This window comes from Gymnoscopelus braueri (assembly GCF_963280865.1).
Source record: "Gymnoscopelus braueri genome assembly, chromosome: 18".
NCBI classification, from domain to species: Eukaryota; Metazoa; Chordata; class Actinopteri; order Myctophiformes; family Myctophidae; genus Gymnoscopelus; species Gymnoscopelus braueri.
Genome location: NC_137618.1, coordinates 6854673 through 6870391, shown reverse-complemented (window position 1 = coordinate 6870391; position 15719 = coordinate 6854673). Strand labels below are relative to the sequence as shown.

Here is a 15719-nt window from a genome sequence, read left to right as displayed (position 1 = left end):
GAGGGCGGATTGCCCCGCCCCCCAGCTATTCGTTTATATTAAAGTGCTCAGTGGTGTTTTGAAGCACCCGGAAGTAAGAATAGGAACCAATATGGAACCAATATGAACCAATGGAATGGGGTCGTGACTCGTGACGCGTCGTGAGCATGCACACAAAACGGGAGACGCACGCGCAGTAGCATTTAAGTGCATTCTCAGATTTGACCACCAGGCTTGGCCGCTTCACTGTTCTACCGTAGTTCTGGGGGGCTTACACTAAACAACCAGCCTGGGATCTGTTCCTGGTCGGAGCGGAAATCCCTTTCACGTCATCAGGTGGACCGGAACCCATGACCGGAACCACTGGCGCCGTGCACCGCCATAATGATTCCCCTGGTTTAAAATGTGTTTTTAGTCTATAATCAGTCAGTGGTGGAAGAAGTACACACATATTTGACTAAAAGTAGCAATACCACGATATAAAAATACTCTGTTACAAGCAAAGGGGCCTGTGTTCAAAATGTCACTTTAGTAAAAGTTTTTTTTTTTTCATTTCATTTATTTATTTATTGTTTTTGTAAAAAAAACTTTAGTAAAAGTACAAAAGTATTGGCATCAAAATATACTTAAAGTATCAAAAGTAAAAGTGCTAAAATGTTTGAAAATAGCAGATCTCTCACAACGCGTCAAATAGCCTATGTATAAAATAGGGCTAAAGTGGTTAATGTATGTTTAAGTTTTATAATGTAATAATTTATATCTGCAAAGTAACTAGTATCTTAAGTTTTCAAATAATTGTACTGGAGTAAAAGTACAATATTTGCCTCTGAGATCCAGTAAAGTAAACAATACCTCAAAATTGTACTTAAGTACACTAATACGCAGACGCGCGTGCATGTGTCCGTTGCCTGGGGGGCTAAGCCCCCAACCTAGTAGAGACCTAGCAACGCGTCTGCAGTTGTGGTTGAGAAAAATTACATTTATGAAACACAAGTAAGACGCGCGAACGCTGGAAGCGAACGCAGCTCGAAAATATTGTGTATTTACGGACTTGTAATCCGTGTTATTTCACCGTGATGGGGAGAGAACATTGACTGTGTGTGTGTGTGTGTGTGTGTGTGTGTGTGTGTGTGTGTGTGTGTGTGTGTGTGTGTGTGTGTGTGTGTGTATGTGTATGTGTGTGTGTGTGTGTGTGTGTGTGTGTGTTTTGCAGGCTGTTGTGCATTTTAATCAGAGCATTGTCTAAATTCCTGCACTATGGCGCCCTCTGGGGGCCAGAGTGCACAGTGCATGCACAGATTTTGCACACAGACACACACACACACACACACACAACCCGAGCACGGTTACATAGTAAGCTCCACTTGGTCGGAGGCGCGGCTTCGCCGCTTCTCCTTCCGCGTTCGCAAAAAACATGAGAACAAGTGAGTGATTTGCATACTAAACTATATAGCATCTATCGAAGGAAAAAGAAAGTGCCAAGCATGGATACCAGGAGAGTTCAGTTATTTAGTTGAATTATTAAATAATATATTATCAGAAAATCTGGGCTGTGCGTTTTAAAACAAATGATACACTAAAACCACAACCATTGTTGTGAGCTTCTGTGAGCTTTTTCACTGGTGTGTAGATGTTATGCAGATAAGATTGGGCTGATAACATTCACAATGCAACCACAAAAACACACAATATTTACATAATGATGTGTACTAGATACTGTAAAAAAAACTAAAAAAAGCATTGTTGCTGTCAGGTAGAAACCTTATATCTCTGTATTTCAACTTTAAATGTTTTCCTCACAACATGTGAGATGTGATGCGTTGTGAGCTTGATCATCGGCTATCTTCAAAAAAAAATTGTTTTAAAATAATCCCCAAATTTGAATCCCACATTGAGGGGCCTCTAAACCACACAGAGTTACCTCACTTACACCTAAAGGTGTATGTGGCTGCAGAGCCCCATGCAAGATTTGTATTGTTTAAATGTTTCAAACATATTCCACATTTTTCAAGTTTTTTCAAGATCTGTTTAAAAAAAAAGAAGCAGATCTTTAATCGCAACGTGTTGTGAGCTTGTAAATCTATTTTGAAATAGCTGATGTATATAGGGATAAAGTGGTTTTTGATGCTATATCAATTCATTTTGCTGGGGACCCCCCAAAACCTCCTAAAGCACCCCTGGGGCCGGGACCCCGGACCCCACTTTGGGGACCATTGATATACTGTGGCAGCTACTGATAAATGCTAATGGCGTATATAATACACTGTGCATACGCTGACCTGTCATTATAATATTAGGATTAGACTACTGCTTTTTTTGCTATTTTTTCCTGTATATTTATTATCTATGTTGCTACACTGTCTGAAGGAAGCTGAACACAAATTCGTTTTACTCTTATGTACCTGTAGACAAGATGTAACCTTGACCCTGACCTTGATGACATACACACTTGTACCATGACAATGGAGTCCATTTGTTGGGGTTTTCACTGTGACTTGTTGACTGTTGTGCATAGACTATAGAACAAAAAGAGAGATTAAAAAAGTGTACAAACCGGTATTGTTGCATGCCTTAAGGATGACTTTCCCTACATGTCCTAACCACCAAATGAGAGAGAAAGAGAGAGAGAGAGAGAGAGAGAGAGAGAGAGAGAGAGAGAGAGAGAGAGAAAGAGAGAGAGAAAGAGAGAGAGAATGGGAAGTCCTAAGGACCATTTAATATTCATGAGGTTGTGACTAGCCTGCCTGACACAGGTGTGACGTGGATTTGAAAGACAGACGTGTTTAAACTGTAAGTTTAATTTACCACCTTATTCTTAATGCTGTTGTTACATTACAGGCAGTTGGAAAACACTTGAGGAGTTGTGACTTATACTATTTGTTTACAACATATTTTTGTAAAACTGTTTTAAAGAATGAATAGGTTGTGACATGTGAAATCCTCTTTTCCCCTTCTTTTTTTTTATTTTTCTATGAGAGTAACATCAGAACAAGACCAGTATGTTTCTGCTGTTAAATACTATTAAATATGACACACCTAAAGGCTCTGTTCATAGCATTTTAAAGAGAGACACCCAGTGTTGTGCAAGTTATACTCTGGAAGAGTAATAAGGTACTAGATACTTGTTACTCCTTTAAAACATTATAATAGTACAACTTATTTCCTGGTATCAAGAGTATTTATACATGTTACGTATATCACTATACTTTTAAACGTAGCGACTAGCGTCATCATTTCGCAATGGGCATGTGCTAAAAAAAGAACAGATCTACAAATGTGTCACTTCACAATGTAGTTGATAGCTTCGATCTGTTCTTTTTTTCACATGTGACAATATCCTACTATAGAGAATAAATGGTAGGCTTAATATAGTCTATCTTGGACAAAAACAAATCACATTCATTATAACTCAATAACTCTAAGTTACTTGGAATAATATCTGTGATATTATTATGTGTGATTTCAATTGCTGGTAATTCATATCAGCCATGCTGCTTTCAGGCTGTAGCCAAGCAGCTTGTGACACCAGGCCCATAAAGATATTCACTTCAAAGTAGTGATGGTTGGAGTAACCGAGGGACAGGTCTAATATAAAATGTTTGAGTACAACTTTTGTAAGCACTTGCCAGATTACACGCAGTGGTGGAAAAAAAGTACTTACTTACTTAGGTAAAATTACCAACACCACAATGTTACAAGTAAAAGTCCTGTATTAAAAATATTATTTGAGCAAAAGCATTGGCATTAAAACACACTTAAAGTACCAAAAGTAAAAATACTAATTCTGCAGAATGTCCCATTTCAAACCAAATTTTAATTATTAGTACAAAACATGCATTCACAAATTAAGCCCTATACTTTATTCTTGTCGATTCAGAAATAGCCGTCATAGCGAAATCCGAGTGGAGCCGACATAAAAAAAGAAAAAAGAAAGACGCACCCGGACGGCACCCATTCTTTTATGGACCCGACAAACCTAAAATGCTGTTCTAACACAGTAGGCGAGATGTCAGCTATATACTCCATTATGAAACCTAGCTGCAGCAGCCTACAATAAGAGACAATAACAATTATATCAAATTGCATGTTTTCACCTAGATGAATAGGATAAGGAATCCATGATCACACATGCCATGGTGCACTTTGATTCCACAGAGGTATAGTTTGAGGAGTTTTGTGCGACTTTAACTGATGAGGGGACAACTTTGTTCCCTCATATTGGCCCCCTTTTCATATTAACAACACAGCTGTTATCACTGTAGAGAGTCCATTTGCTGTGGTTTTCACTGTGACCTTTTGACTGTTGTTGATTTAAAAAACATGTACGGATCGGATAGGAATCGTTGCATTCCTTTACAGATGACTTTATACATGCCCTGCCCACCAACCTAGAGAGAGAGAGAGAGAGAGAGAGAGAGAGAGAGAGAGAGAGAGAGAGAGAGAGAGAAACAGAGAGCTCATTTTGCTAGGATTGGATGGCTTAGGGTTGAGGACAGAGTACAGCAACTTGCTATGGGCCTGGTCTTCAAGATACACCACAACATTGGGATCCCCCTGTATTTGTCTAAATACTTCCTAAATGTTAATGAAGTCCACGATCATAACACCAGAGGCAGCTCCACAAATCATGTGCAACCCAGATTTGGCTCAACAAAGGGAATGAACTCTTTCTCATGCTATTCATCAAAAATGTGGAATGGCCTACCAAAAGGAGTAAAGGAGTGTAAAACCCTACTCACTTTCAAAGCTGCTCTAAAGATACACCTTCAGGAGGCTGCAATTCGAAAATGGCCCCTGTCTAAGTCTTAAAGGAGGAGTTCACCCCAAAAATGACTTATTTTCTATCAATTGCACACCCCATGAACCCTTGAATTCATGGATTTATTTTAGTTTTTGTGGCATTCCTAAGCCAATAATTTGATGACCGGGTGTGTATCCGGTAGGAGACACAAATAATCTACTTTGTGTCTCCTACCGGATACATTAGCCGGTAGGAGACGGGAATCAAATTATTGGCTTGGGAATGCCACAAAAACAAAAATAAATCCATGGATTCAAGGCTTCATGGGGTGTGCAATTGATAGAAAATAAGACATTTTTTGGGTGAACTACTCCTTTAACCTACCCCTATACCCCCCCTCCCCCACTATTTCTTTTTCTTCTCTTGTACATTTTTTTTCACTCTTCATACCAGTAGCCTGTAAGCTGATTGTATGACATTCTGTATAGTAGTGTGTATATCTGTCTGTCTCTTATATGTCATCATGATTTGTGTGCATGGGGATCTCATCTTAAACAAGCTCAGTGCTTAATGAGTCTCCCAGTTTAGTAGACCTTGTATTGTGAATTTGTACTTCCATGTACTGTTGTTTTCATGTCTTACTAAATAAAGTACATCAATCAATCAATCAGAGAGAACTAGAGAGCGAGAGAAAAACACGCGCACGCAGGAGAGAGAAACACACGCGCGAGAGCGAGAGCGAGAGAGAGAGAGAGAGAGAGAGAGAGAGAGAGAGAGAGAGAGAGAGAGAGAGAGAATGGGAACCAGCCTGACACAGGTGTGACGTGGATTTGAAAGACAAGTTTAATTTACCACCTTATTCTTAATGCTGTTGTTACACTACAGGCAGTTGGAATACACCTGAGGAGTTGTGACTTATACTATTTGTTTACTATCAACATATTTTTGTAAAAATGTTTTAAAGAATGAATAGGTTGTGACATGGGAAATCCTCTTTTCCCATTCTTTTTTTTTCTTTTTCTATGAGAGTAACATCAGAACAAGCCCAGTATGTTTCTGCTGTTAAACACTATTAAATCTGCCACACCCTAAGTCTATGTTCATAGCATTTTAAAGAGAGACACCCAGTGTTGTGCAAGTTATACTCTGGAAGAGTAATAAGGTACTAGATACTTATTACTCCTTTAAAACATTACAATAGTACAACTTATTTCCTGGTATCAAGAGTAGTTATTACACGCCACGTATATACTTTTAAACGTAGCGTCATCATTTCGCAATGGGCATGTGCTAAAAAAAGAACAGATCTACAAATGTGTCACTTCACAATGTAGTTGATAGCTTAGATCTGTTCTTTTTTCACATGTGACAATATCCTACTATAGAGAATAAATGATAGGCTTAATATAGTCTATCTTGGACAAAAACAAATCACATTCATTATAACTCAGTAACTCAAAGTTACTTGGAATAATATCTGTGATATTATTATTGTTTTGGCAATAGTAATAATTTACACTACTAGTTACTGGGGAAAGTAATAATATTATAGCAATACATTACCTAGTAAATAGTCACTGCCTAACACTGGCTATACCTTTACAATGTTACAGCATTATGTAACTAGTATAATTACTGGCCATTTTCCAAACAGCCTTAAAATGCAGTGGTGGAAAGTAACTAAGTACATTTACTCAAGTACTGTAGCCTACTTAAGTACAATGTTGAGGTACTTTCTTACTTTACTTGAGTGTTTACAATTTTCAATAATTTTATTTCTACTCCACTACATCTCAAAGGCAAATGTTGTACTTTTACTCCACTAAAATTATTTGATAACTTTAGTTACTAGTTACTTTGTAGATTTTGATTATTAGTACAAAACCACTTCAGACCTATATACTTTGGCAATTTGAAAATAACCGATCTACAAGCTCACAATGTGTTGCTTTGTGGTGTGTTGTGAGCTTGTAGATCTGCCATTTTCAAAGGATTATTATACATTGTGAAATGGGACTTCTGCATCGAGTACTTTTGGTACGTTTAGTACATCTGATGCCAATACTTTTGTACTTTTACTCAAGTAAATTTTGAATACCGGAATTTCTCTTGAGTATTTCTACATTGTGGTATTCATACTTTTACTTAAATAAAGAATTTACTTCTTCCACCACTGCTTAAATGTATAAGAATGTCTGCGTACAACAAGATGGGAACGCATTCAGTTTGATTAATGAGTGCTGTGTTTGTTCAGTCTGTCTTGATCTCAGTCTGAAGCAGTGGTGTAATGGTGATTATTTCCCCAGGGGAACGGTATATTAATGACGTCACATGCACGCTCACCGCCACCGGTAAACCTGTTATGCAAAGTAACAATTGTAGTGAACAAAACCACTGATGATAAGCATTAGATAAGGAAGCTCCCCCAGAGTAAAGATAACATCAATACTGTAGGTGCATAAAGAAGAGCTCAATACATGCATATATAGAATGGGACACCGTTTTTTTTATTGAAACAGAATAAAGACTGCTTTTAAAATTTCAGAGCAAATATAAAAATTGAACCATTTGGACAAACAATATTTTCTACTTTTACTGTTTGCTGTAACAGTAGGTTCATGCATGGACATGAAAACAGACTGTAGACACTTGATTTAAATTGCAGCCATTTAAACTCACCATGCTGCTTTCAGGATGTAGCCAAGTAGCTTGTGACACAGGGCCCATAAAGATATTCATTCATATTCATGTTCATAAAGTGGTTATTTTTTGTGACAGAAATAATAGCTGCAACCAACATTTCGACTTGGTATACCATTACCTACTGTATATCTCAACTGGTTGGAGTGACAGAGACAGGTCTGGTATAACATATATTTTAAAAGTTCAAGTATAACTTTTGTAGGTGCTTGCAGATTACACACAGTGGTAGAGGAAAAAGTTCTCTGATTTAGAATTATTATGTTTCTTTTTGTTTTAGCCACTTACTGTAAGTAAAACTACCAGTACCACGATGAAGAAATACTCTGTTACAAGAAAAAGTCATGTATTCAAATTATTATTTGAGCAAAAGTATAAACGTACTTTAAGTACATAAAAATGTACTTAAAGTACCAAAAGTAAAAGTACTCATTCTGCAGAATGTCCCATTTGAAAGATTTTCAGAATTTTGTTCGAAAATCTTTCGAAAATAGCCGATCTACAAGCTCACAATGTGTCACATCACAGCGCACAGCGTGTATATAAGTCTAAGCTTATCACCTGAAATGACCCCCCACCCCCCAACTGTTTACTGTATATATCTTTCTTTTTGATCACTAATCGTATATATGATGTTTAGCATATTATTGTTTGTCTTTAAATGTCTCAATTAATTGAATACACAGGACTCAATAGTATTCAATCAATCAATCAAATATAAAACAGGGCTTAATTTGTTAATGTGTGTAATTTACATAATAATCTAAAGCTACAAAGTAACTCAGTAGGCCTAAGTCATTTAGCCTCTGAGATGTAATGGAGTAGAAGTATAAAGTATTGAAAAATACATACTCAAATTAAGTAAAAGTGCCTCAAATGGTATATAGTACTTGAGTAAATGTTTCCACCAATGATTACACAACAACCTTACATTTCTAAAACTGTCCCTTCTTTATGTGTAGAGCTCCAGTTAAATACATAATAAATGTTTGAGAAAATGTATTGAACACATTTTCTTTGTCAATCCACAGTTATTCTGAAGCAAAGACATGGATCCGGTAGCGCAAAGCATGAATAATGAGCTCCAAGTGGTTCCACCAGGGACCACAGCTGCCCCAACAGAAACACATCCCATAATACAGTTCATTATGAGTGGAAACCTCAAGAAGTTCAAGAGATCAATCAGAGACAAAGACATGAATGGCCTATACCCATCCAAAGAGCTCAACATTCAGATATGTCCTTTGGCTGCTGCTGTGGTATATCACAAGGAGGACATTTTTGCCTTTCTTCTGAAAGAGCATGCAAACCCACATCAGTTCTCCACAAATAACTGGAATCCTCTGCATTTTGCCTCCTTTTATAAAACACCACTTGATTTTGTGCACAAACTGATTAAAGCAGGAGCAAATCCAAATGTTATCACAAATGCACCCCGCGCTATGTCACCACTTCAGGTTGCTGCCATCTGTAAGAGGGATGATATTGTGAAAGTCCTAATCAAAGCTGGAGGGCTTGTACGACCATTCCCTGTTACACATCCTGCACATATTTTTTTCAATTTAAAAATATCTGACATGATGCATGAGCTTGCATTGAGCGGTGGTGACTATTATTCAAAAATAAAACTTTTTATAGATCTGGACATTTCTGTAAAACAGAAAACACCAACCGAAGTTTTCAGCATTTTTGATCATTATATGCTGGAAGAGGATCCTCAGACCCATCTGACCATTATTGACAGACTCTTTACTGTTACCGGACGATCAGCAGAAGAGTATCGTCAGAGAACTATTAAGTGGTTAAAGGACAATGATAAGCTGAACTTCTACATTGAAAATGCAGACAAACGCCTTCCAGAAATTCAAGGTGCAACCGCGCAGACTTTAATTGTTCAAAGTCTACATGCAGTTTTCTGCACAATGAGAGAGATACCCAGTCAGTTATCACTGTCTATGATCCCCAAGCTGCTGAAACTCCTTTCCGAAAGCACTAAAATTCCTCAATTAAAGCATTACGTTCTGGTAACTCTTTATGTGATAGCACAAAAAACTAAAGTCAAAGATGACTGGAATCAGTACCTCATCGATACATTATGCAAAACGATTGTTCCTTTTGTGAAGAAAGAGCACTCCTCTGCTATGAGAGTTTATACATATGGCATACTGGCAAACCTGCTTCCATGTGAACGTGCCATCTTTCTATCAGTGGGAATAGATCATGTGCCTGAGGATATAATTACATCTGCAGACATGCAGATGAATGACAACCTGAAAGAAAAGCTTAGAGAAATGCAAAAGTATCTAAACAAGCCAAGCTCAGAGTGTGATGTTTCCACTACTGCCAGTACAGAGCCACTGGGATCCAAAAAGAAGAAGAGAATAAGGAGAAAAAAAACAGGAAAGCAAGAGGAGCTGAAAGATGAAGTTCATGTTGATGCAGATACTGTTCCTGTTGAGGAATCTGGTCTGACTGAAAGTTCACATCTGGAACCTGTCCACCCAGTAGCCAGTGTGTCACCAAAACCACGAAAATGGCACCAAATCAGTCAAAGATGGAAGCAACAGTTAGAGAAGCTTGCAAACATAGATGAAAGTAAAGTGATCAAAGTTGGGAGTCTTATGTTTGGGAAACATGATGAATTCCGCATCGCAATGGGAAGTGATGGAACTGAGGTCTTCTTGGGGCTAAGGGATGATGGCACTGAAGTCGCAGTTAAGAGAATGCCCAAATTCAACTACCAAGCGCTGAAGAATGAGGAAGGCTTTTTACGTCTTCCAAAGCTAGATCATCCTTCAATTGTACGATATGTCGACTTTACAGAGGATGATTACTTTGGATACCTTGGGCTTCAGTTATGTGAATACACACTGGAAGAATACATCAAATGTAACTTTACTGAAAACAGCCTTGGTGAAATGAGGGATCTTGCAAATCAGGTTCTCAGTAGCTTAAGTATTCTTCATTATCAGAATCCTCAAATTCTCCACCGAGATACTCAAATTCTTCACCGGGATATCAAGCCCCAGAATGTCTTGATTGGTAAGAAATTAAGAGCACACAGTTTCAGAGATTTAATTGAATTTTATTTCCATCCATTTTAAACACTGTTCATTATATTGATGTACCCAATTTGCCTTGCAGATGTTGAAAAAAGGGCAAGATTAGCAGATTTTGGAATAAGCCGACGATTACCGAAAGGACAAACAACCCTCCGCACAAGCAGTGCAGGAACAAAATGCTGGAAGGCAAAGGAGACTTTGAACGAAGACAGTGATATTGCATATAAAAGAAGCACTGATATCCAGGTTATTCTTTTATGTTTGTGAGAAAGTTTTAATAAATGAGGACAGAAAACATGATAATCTTACTCATTTTCTTGCTCCTTTTTAGGTGGCTGGGATGTTGACATATTACATCCTTTCTGGTGGACACCATCCATTTGGCACAGGCGTTGAATGTGAATATAACATCTACAAAGGAATCTACAACCTGGATCATGTTCCGGATGTGGTTGCCAAGGATCTCATTGAGTGGATGATCCATGCAGACCCAAAGAAAAGACCTAAAGTGGAGGAATGCTTGGCTCATCCCTTCTTTTGGTCAAACGAGAAGTAAAGCATTTTCTGTTCCATTATTGTTCATGCATTCTGATATGTAAAAAAATGTTTCAGCTAATATTAATCGGTTTTATCTAATGTACTTATATTCTACCAATATGTTTTAAGAGCCTAATAGTTTCAATATTTTTATTTATTGTTTACAGGAAAGTAGAATACTTGAGAAAGATTGGAAATCTAAAGGAAGTTGAGAATTGTCGAAATGCTGACATGGACCTCATGGGGGCACTAGACCAGTATGGTGAGAAGGGACAGTTCAACACGTGGAAACACAAGGTACATGAGCTTATTGTCTCCGCCAGGCCGAAAGGCATGGCGAGAGAGTATGTTTTGCCCTCCGTCCGTCCGTCCGTCCGTCCGTCCGTCCGTGTGTCTGTGTGTGTGTGTGTCCGTCCTGTCTGCGACCAGCTAATCTCCACCACCGTTGGCCCTGTCGCTGTGAAACTGTGCACACACACTCCCTGGATGCCACAGCAGAACCTCTGCCCCACATTTTTCAGATCAGCCTGTCATAGCGCCACCATGAGGCCGACTTTTACAAAACATATTTTTTGCTATTACTCCTACAGATTTTGTCCAAAAAACACGCAAATCGGTACACAGTATCTCTATAGCCATGTGATCAACACGGATCTGTCTGATTTTCCATATTCCATCCTGATTGGCTAAAACTGGCTTCCCAAGTATGCAGGATTGGTTCATTTGGAACAAAATGCCTCAAATCATGCACGCAGCATGCAATTTCCGTGAAATTTTCCACAGAGATTCCCACTTGGCCCAGAAAGAAATGGCACTTGAAAACGTTCACATCAGCCACATGGTGGCGCTATAACAGGCCAATTCACGTTTTTAGCTATAACTGCACCGATCTGCGTCAAACTTTGCACGCACACTCCCTAGAGGCCAAGGAAAAACCTTTGCCCTGCATTTTTCACATATGCCTTTTAGAGCGCCACCAGGAGGCTGACTTTTGTAAAACACATTTTTTTGCTCTTACTCCTTCAGATTCTGTCCAAAAGTCACTCAAATCGGTACACAGTATCTCTATAGTTATGTGATCAAGATGGATGTGTCCGATATTTCATATTCCATCCTACTTGGCTAACATTGGCTTCCAAAGTTTGCAGGATGGGTCCCTTTTGAACAAAATGTCTCAAATCATGAACGCAGTGTGCGATTTCCGTGAAATTTTGCACTCACATTCCCACTAGGCCGAGGAAGAAATGCCACCCTTTTCACATTGGCCTGTTATAGCGCCACCAGTAGGTCTAATTTAGCAAACCACATTTTTGGAACAAAATGCCTCAAATCATGAATGCAGTGTCTGATTGTCGTGCAAGGCTTAAGAAGAAATGGCACCCTTTTCACATTGGCCTATTATAGCGCCACCAGGAGGCCACAATAATCTACCTGACCTGGCGGAGACTTGTGCTCCGAGGAGCACTTTTTCTAGTTGCAAATAGTATGAGAAGAAATAAAACTGCAATTGCACTTTGATGTTTTTTGTTTTTATTTCTCTATGTTATTCCTTCTATTCTTTTTGTCTCTTAAAATGCTTTGCATACCTTAAGTAAAGCAATTTGAATAATTTTGTGTTTAGTATAGACACAAACTTGCAAGGCCTAGGAAAATAAAGAGTAATGTTCAAGCCTCAAGTCCATTTGACCTCTAAGTTGTATGTTTTGATTCCAGTTCCCACCTGAGTTGGTCCAGAAGATGGATGGCAAGAAGAAGGCCTACCCTGAGAACACAATTGGATTGCTGCGCTTCATACGCAATCTCCATGAGCACTAGTAAGTTGAATTACATTTAAAAAAACAACACAAAGAGAAGTCAGTCCTGTCCATGTGTAAATCCAAGTATTATTTATCTATTTATCTTTCATGCCGCTGGCCAGTGGCTAACAAATTGCAGCCACACAATTTGAAATTCAGGACTCGTGGATGCAATACAAAGGTGCATGCACAAATTGACAAGGCACTGTGGGCTGCAATGTATTGAAGCTTGTGTTCTAGAACAGCGATTCTCAAACATTTATTGAAAAATGTATATACTCAAGTAAAGTAAAAGTAACTCAAATTTGTACTTAATTACAGTACTTGAGTAAATGTAGTTAGTTTCCACCACTGCAGAATTGTGACTTATGACTTAATTTCTGTGTTCACAGCACTGAGGATGCAGCTGACATTGACCTGATGGAGATGTTTCCTGCTCTGTTCGGATGTGTTTACAAGTTTGCCCAAGATCAAGACTGGAACTCAACGACCACCCTGAAGAAAATGTTCCTGAGAGAAGATGTGGGCAGCAGTGCTGAGTGCACGTCTACACACCCTGACATAAAGACCAGTGTCAGTGCTGTGTGCACGTCTACACACCCTGACATAAAGACCAGTGTCAGTGCTGTGTGCACGTCTACACACCCTGACATAAAGACCAGTGTCAGTGCTGTGTGCACGTCTACACACCCTGACAGAAAGACCAGTGTCAGTGCTGTGTGCACGTCTACACACCCTGACATAAAGACCAGTGTCAGTGCTGTGTGCACGTCTACACACCCTGACAGAAAGACCAGTGTCAGTGCTGTGTGCACGTCTACACACCCTGACATAAAGACCAGTGTCAGTGCTGTGTGCACGTCTACACACCCTGATAGAAAGACCAGTGTCAGTGCTGTGTGCACGTCTACACACCCTGACATAAAGACCAGTGTCAGTGCTGTGTGCACGTCTACACACCCTGACAGAAAGACCAGTGTCAGTGCTGTGTGCACGTCTACACACTATGACAGACAGACCAGTGTCAGTCTACCAGTGCAAGAATCTGGACTTAAAGACTCTTAAGTGACTGGTTCTCAAAGTGGGGTCCTTGAGGGAATTCTTAGGCGAGCAAAATGTGTTAATTTAGCATCAAAATCAGTCTACTGCTATTTTGGAAAAATCTCGGAATATTAAGAAAGTAGAAGTTATTTGTAATAATTTCAATTTTAGTTTTTGTTTTACAACAAAAATCCTTTATGGAGGTCCATGGCACAATATCTTTTCAGGTGGGGGTCTGCTCTGCTCTGCAGTCAAATACACATACATTTGGGGGTCAATGACATGAAAGAAACTGATCTGACTGGTGACTTGAAGGACAATATCTTGTTAAAATGATTTAACATAATTGTCATTGACATTGTGTTGTCTGTAAAAAGCATTGGTGGAAAGTAGCGAAGTACATTTACTGAAGTACTGCACTTCAGTGCAATTTTTAGATACTTTTACTTTATTGGAGTATTTCCATATTCCAATGCTTCTACTCCATTACACCTCAAATATTGTACTTTTTACTTCACGACAAGTTACTTAGTTACTTAGATTATTATTACAAAACATACATTAAATTTTTTTTTTCAAATATGCGAAATGGGACGTTCTACCTAGTATTTTTACTTCGTTCTTTGAGTACGTTTTGATGCCAATACTTTAGTCTTAGGTGAAATTTTGAATACCGGACTTGTAACAGAGTATTTCTACTTTTACTCTCACCAATGGATGTCTGTAAAAAGGAAGCTACATTTAGTTTCTTAGTGATTGTTCTATTGATTATTGATTACTTATAGGGTTAAGTGAATAATCAATTAAAAAGTATTTTATAGAAATAAAATACTTTTTATATCAATAAATCAACGTAAGAAAAATCTAATTGCCTTTTTTTATTATATAATAGATTAAGCTGATTAGTCTGAATAAGTGTTGCAGCTCTATGACTTTATGGTCAATTTAGATTATTTAACCACGTAAATCCTATAGGGGTCCCCCAGGGCTCTATACTTGGCCCCCCTCCTTTTTTCCCTCTACACCAAATCTCTTTGCCAAAAAGGTGCGTCGCAACACAATAAAATGAGAGCTTGTAGATCTGCTATTTCTGCCGAATGTTAGCCTATTATTATGAAATACCCAGTAGATTGGGGTCCCAGGGATAAAAATGGGGGGTCCGTGGTCTAATGCAGAGGTTCCCAAACTGGGGGTCAGGACCTCCAGGGTCCTTATCCAAATTATTTTGGGGGGGTCCCCAGATGATTAGCTTAATGTGCAACATTGTTTTCTCACTCAACAGTGTATACAGGGTGTCTGCACATTTCTAAAGTTACAATTTAATGACTTTTAAGACCCTTTTTAATACCAAATTGGCCAAATTGTCAAATATTAAGCAAGAAAGAGGCAAACATTGTGAAAATAGCAGATCTACCAGCTCACAACGCCTCGCACTGCAAGGCGTTGTGAGCTTGTAGATCTGCTATTTTCACAATATTTATCTACGGAACGGAGTCAAACTAAATGTGATGCCAACAACTCCAAGCCTTGTCAGGGTGGGGGGTCCCCAGTTCAAATATGATTATTTTGGGGGGTCGCAGCCTGAAAAGGTTGAGAACCACTGGTCTAATGCACATCAAACTGGGGGTCCTTGAAATGAATAAGGTTGAGAATCACATCTACTGAAGGTCCAGGGTCTCAAACAGAAGCAGTAACATGTTGTCTCTAATAACAGAGCAGAAAGACTTCACACCTGATGGTTCTGTACAGCAATAGAAAAATACAAACTCACTATAAAACCTTGAATATACAATACATAACACTGGCAATTTACTCTGGTGTAAGTACTGTACTTAAGTACAATCTTGAGGTACCTTTTCTTCA

At 38.7% G+C, this 15719-nt stretch overlaps 1 protein-coding gene across 1 annotated transcript; it reads left to right on the top strand.

The window, feature by feature from the left end:
• Positions 1 to 2739: 2739 nt before the first annotated feature.
• Positions 2740 to 13880, top strand: LOC308105849 (uncharacterized protein; the record flags this gene model as incomplete). Its single annotated transcript, XM_080456773.1, has 7 exons — positions 2740 to 2769; positions 8452 to 10462; positions 10565 to 10728; positions 10814 to 11034; positions 11187 to 11316; positions 12733 to 12833; positions 13208 to 13880. Exons 2-7 carry the CDS (start codon positions 8470 to 8472, stop codon positions 13878 to 13880), a joined length of 3282 nt encoding a protein of 1093 aa, XP_080312899.1. The 5' UTR covers positions 2740 to 2769; positions 8452 to 8469.
• Positions 13881 to 15719: the final 1839 nt, after the last annotated feature.